Source organism: Sorghum bicolor, chromosome 1, assembly GCF_000003195.3.
Source record: "Sorghum bicolor cultivar BTx623 chromosome 1, Sorghum_bicolor_NCBIv3, whole genome shotgun sequence".
NCBI classification, from domain to species: domain Eukaryota; kingdom Viridiplantae; phylum Streptophyta; class Magnoliopsida; order Poales; family Poaceae; genus Sorghum; species Sorghum bicolor.
In genome coordinates this window covers 16,415,405-16,419,887 of record NC_012870.2, presented here as the reverse complement: position 1 = coordinate 16,419,887, position 4,483 = coordinate 16,415,405, and the positions used below count along the sequence as shown (strand labels likewise).

The window sequence follows — 4,483 nt, the reverse complement described above, 5'->3', positions numbered from 1 at the left end:
ATCTGGCTACAGGATTCGGGAGGAAGGGAATATGCAATTCCTTTGTTCTAAGGGGAAAATATATTTTTCCTCCCTCATTTTTTATGAAAATCTGTTTTCTCTATCTGAACAAAACCACCTTTGTCAACTTTTAAACCGTACATTTTACCTCCCTGGTCTAGTTATAAATGGTTTTCAAGTCATATATATATATATATATATATATATATATATATATATATATATATATATATATATATATATATATATATATATATATATATATATATATATATATATATATATATATATATATATATATATATATATATATATATATATATATATATATATATATATATATAAACACATAATATGGTATGTTTTAGTATAAAATTTTTACTGTAGATTTTGATCTATGATTTTCTATAACTAATTAGAATAATTTATAACTGCAGTTTCAATAGTTCTATTGTGGTAAAATTTTTATTGTGACCTACTTATAATATACTTTAACTACAGTAAAAATTTCATACTTACTAGATCATCTATAACTTAGTTGAAAAATTATTTAGAGTTTATTCTTGTTAATCTAAATAAACTAAGTTATGAATTATCTAATAAGTATAAAATTTTTACTCCAAAGCCATTATAAAATATTTATCAAAATGGACCATAAAACTTATACTCGTATTTATCTTGGTTTTAAGTTTCTTCGGCCGCCGCCGCCGCCCGCCGCCGCCGCCCAGATCTGGCGGAGACGCTCCCTGCCCCTCCAGTTCGCACGGGAGAAGATGAGCCGCTATCCCCACTGATCCGTCAGCCATGAGCCGATCCTTAGTCCTTGCCCGTCCGCCTCTGTTGTACCCCGACGATCTGGATCCGCCTCCGGCTTCCATCCTCGTCGACCCGCGAGGCTACATCGACGACCGCACCAACGCCACCACCGCCGAAGGCGTCACAGGCAGCGGCAAGCGCATCAGGGTAACCTTCTGGATGGTTAGCCCGCCGCGCTGCTCCTGCTTCACAGTCTACAGCCCGGATCTAGAGGAGTCCGCGTTCGGCGGCATCCCCATGCTCCTCAGCACGGAGGACGACCTCGCCTTGCTTCGCCTCCCGATCTGCCGTCTGGGTCGGGACGGTGTCGCTTGGAACAACGACCACTTTGTCTATCACGCCGGCGACGAGAATAAGCCTCCTTCGCTGGATTTGATCCCCAGGGCTCCCGGCAGAGTCTTCTTTGACGAAAACGTTGGCCTCCTGCGCTGCCGTGATGGTGGCGACATGTATTTCATAGCTATACTCTGCTGGGCATACTGCCAGGGAAAGTACAAACTGCACCTCTACAGCTCCAAGACAGATACATGGAGCTGCAAGATTATGTATCTTGCTTCATCAGAGCAGAAGTTGCTCTACACCTACCCAAGCAAGGTGATCACTATTGGAGGGGAGCTTGGGTCCATAGGCTGGGTTGACCTCTGGCGAGGCATCCTCGTATGCGACGTCCTCAAGGACAGCTCCGAGCTTCGCTACATCCCACTGCCACCTCCATTGGTGCCCAGGAAACTCAAGGGTCCTCCATTGTATGTTCGGGACATCATTGCTGTTGAAGGCTACATCAAGTACTTCGAGATGTGTTCACATATTGTCGGACCTGAAGCCTGGAAGGCAGTCACATGGGAAAGGAAGGATTCTTGGGATGAGTGGAAGAAGGACAGCGTGATCGAAGTTCCCAAGTACCCAGCACATACCAACCCTGATCAGCAGGAGGCTGAAACCAAAAACCTGCCAATCTTGAACGGATTCTATTCAGGTTATCCAGTCCTGAGCCACCACGATATTGGTGTTGTTTACATATTGGACAGACACGGCCTTGAGGACACAAACGTAACTGTGCTTGCTGTTGATATGAGCAAACAGACTCTAAAGGGTGTGGCTGATTGTTACTCTCCGAGGCCGCTGCTTTACAGTTCCGTCTACTTTGGAAGTGGGATCTCCAAACATCTGCTTTCCCCCAGGTAATTTTGTATTGTAGACTCATTATTATGTGTATGCTTATGTCTCAGGCTTATATACACAACTTCTTACTTAGGTCTCGCATTTGGAACTGCATATAAAAGCGACATTATGGTTCTAGCATGTATAGACACTAAATGATGTTTTAAACACATCCATACTTGTGTTAGTTATAATGTACGCCCTTTCATTTTATGGGGCAGTCACAAGTTTTATAATGTAATAATCCAGTAGCCTCCAACCTCAAATGAGCCTCACATGAAAATTATATTGTTGGATTCATACCTGAAAAGTAGTTTCTATTTGTTATTAACTTATGACTACGTATTTTAGTGTTGTAGTGGAGTAGATACTAAAAGTCAGTCTAGCTTTGGAGAGCATGCTTAGTCAAACCATGCTGTATACTGCCTCCATCCCATAACAATTGTCATTCTAGCCTTCTATATACTTGTCTCAGATTAGGCCCTCTTTGTTAGGGCTTTGGCTTCTCCAAAAACTGGCTTCTAGGCCCAAAACAACTTTAGCTTCAATGCTTTTGGCTTCAGGTTCTGTTCCTGTGCGTGCTTGTTCAGTAGGGCTTCTAGTTAAGCTGGTGGAGAAGCCCCTGCAAAAGCCATACATCTCTCTCCTCGTTCCCTGTGCACCACACCTTTTTCACTCCTTAATCCCTGTGTCCAGAGCTAGAATGAAAACTAATATGGCATGGATGGATTGCTATTTTATAATGTGAAGATTCAGTTCTATGTATTAAGTTTATCGCAAAATGAGGAGTTCAAGTCTGACCACAAAATACCATTCTTTTATTCATTAGATGGTATTCAAAGTGATTGTAATATTCTTTACTTAGGTCTCTGTCCTCAAAATTTCTGTGCTGTAACTTGTTCCTGTTATCAATCAGACCGATGCCAAATTTGCAATCACAAAGCAACATTTCTTGCACATAATCATTTTAGTTAGATAATTGTTCTGCTATTATGGCATGTTGTAGTTAGATAATCTACTTTGCTCATCTTCTTGCTGTCATTTGAACTAAAAATATTTCCATCAAACAGAAATTAAGCATAATTTCTATCATTGCATCTGAGTTGTATAGTCTAGATTCTAGAACTACCAATTTTGTGAGCCTGCTTCTTTGTGGTCTGTTTCTGAATTTACTACTGTTAAATTTAAACTGATTTTGTACCAGAGCAGATTTTGTTAAATAATATACACTGTTTTACAGAGGGAACGCTGCTACTGAACCAAGTAAGCACAAAACTCTGCAATTTGGCAATCAAGGAGGTCCAACGAAGAATGTGCAATCTGAATGAGTTCTAAAAAGTTGATGGAACATACTGCAAGTGTAGAGGAAGACGTTGCCGTCTTAACCAAGCTGACAACCTAGAAGTTCCTGTGAAGAATGATATCAACTGAACTCCTAAGCTGATGGAAGAAGCCACAAGTTTAGAGAAAGACAGGAAGTAAGGTGTGCAAGGAATTCTTGCGGTGGAACAAATGGACTGGTTCTGTGTGTGGTCTAGAGGCTTGTTATGGTGTAATGCATACGAAATCAGAAACTAGATGATGTCTGTATTCTGTTTCTTTTTCATCGTACCAACATTGTCTTCTGTTTGCTCTATTGGAAGTCGACAACTATGCCAACCCTTAAACTTATCTGCTTACGTCATCAGTTCATCTTGGTTGGGTGCGAATGGAGGGAATGTTCATGCGGAGTGAATCCATAATAGACTAGAAATTTCACTGCATCTTTTTGCCCTCTATCACTTCTACCATGCTTATCCCTTGAGCAGCCTATTTTGGCATCCGATCTACCAAGCTTAGTTGTGATCAGTAACTAGTTTTACTATAATAAGAAGACCATAGTATCTCTCTCACTAATAGAACGAATTAATGAAACATAGTAATTCCCGAATGGACGATGTCCTGTACTCCTGCATCAACTGAATATGACCCTTCTAATAACACCGTAACGAGTTTGTGTGAACTACATTTCAGGTCGCGCACTACAAGAGACTGAGGAAGGTAATGTTTGTGGACAGTGTATTGAGAAGAAAGCTCATCGCCCAAGTCAGATTATCCAAGCTGTAGCGAATTGATCTTCTCGATTTCATTACAGTGCTTGCCTTCTAGTTTCTGCTAGATATAAAAGTATAGAATCTCGGCTAAGCGCTGTAAAGGTTTATATATCAAGTCACTGTCAGGAACCACACATTCAGTCTAGACATGCCAGAGACTAAGTTTGTTTTTATAATTAAGGAATAAAGCATTCTGGCCAGCCATACGCCAGACACTAGTTTTCTTTTGAATTTTCTCCAATCCAAATAGGGCCTAATCATGTGTGGGCCTGGCCCGTTCCATCTCCAGCCTACCAGTCACGACTCCTGCAGGCTGTAGCCTACCTACCGAAGGCGCCCATATAGCCCTTTTGGTTTGGGTTTTATTCAGATATATCTCAACAAACTAGTTTTATTTGACTCCTACCAGCACA

At 40.9% G+C, this 4,483-nt stretch overlaps 1 protein-coding gene across 1 annotated transcript; it reads left to right on the top strand.

The window, feature by feature from the left end:
- On the top strand, window positions 670–3,686 carry LOC8155744. Its single transcript, XM_021445833.1, has 2 exons — window positions 670–1,997; window positions 3,218–3,686. The coding sequence occupies exons 1-2, from the start codon at window positions 805–807 to the stop codon at window positions 3,303–3,305; spliced, it is 1,281 nt and encodes a 426-aa protein (XP_021301508.1). The 5' UTR covers window positions 670–804; the 3' UTR covers window positions 3,306–3,686.

Coding starts and splice junctions, on each gene's coding strand:
- LOC8155744 (XM_021445833.1), top strand. CDS start 805: ATGAGCCGATCCTTAGTCCTTGCCCGTCCGCCTCTGTTGTACCCCGAC. Junction 1,998..3,217: donor AAACATCTGCTTTCCCCCAG/GTAATTTTGTAT, acceptor ACTGTTTTACAG/AGGGAACGCTGCTACTGAAC.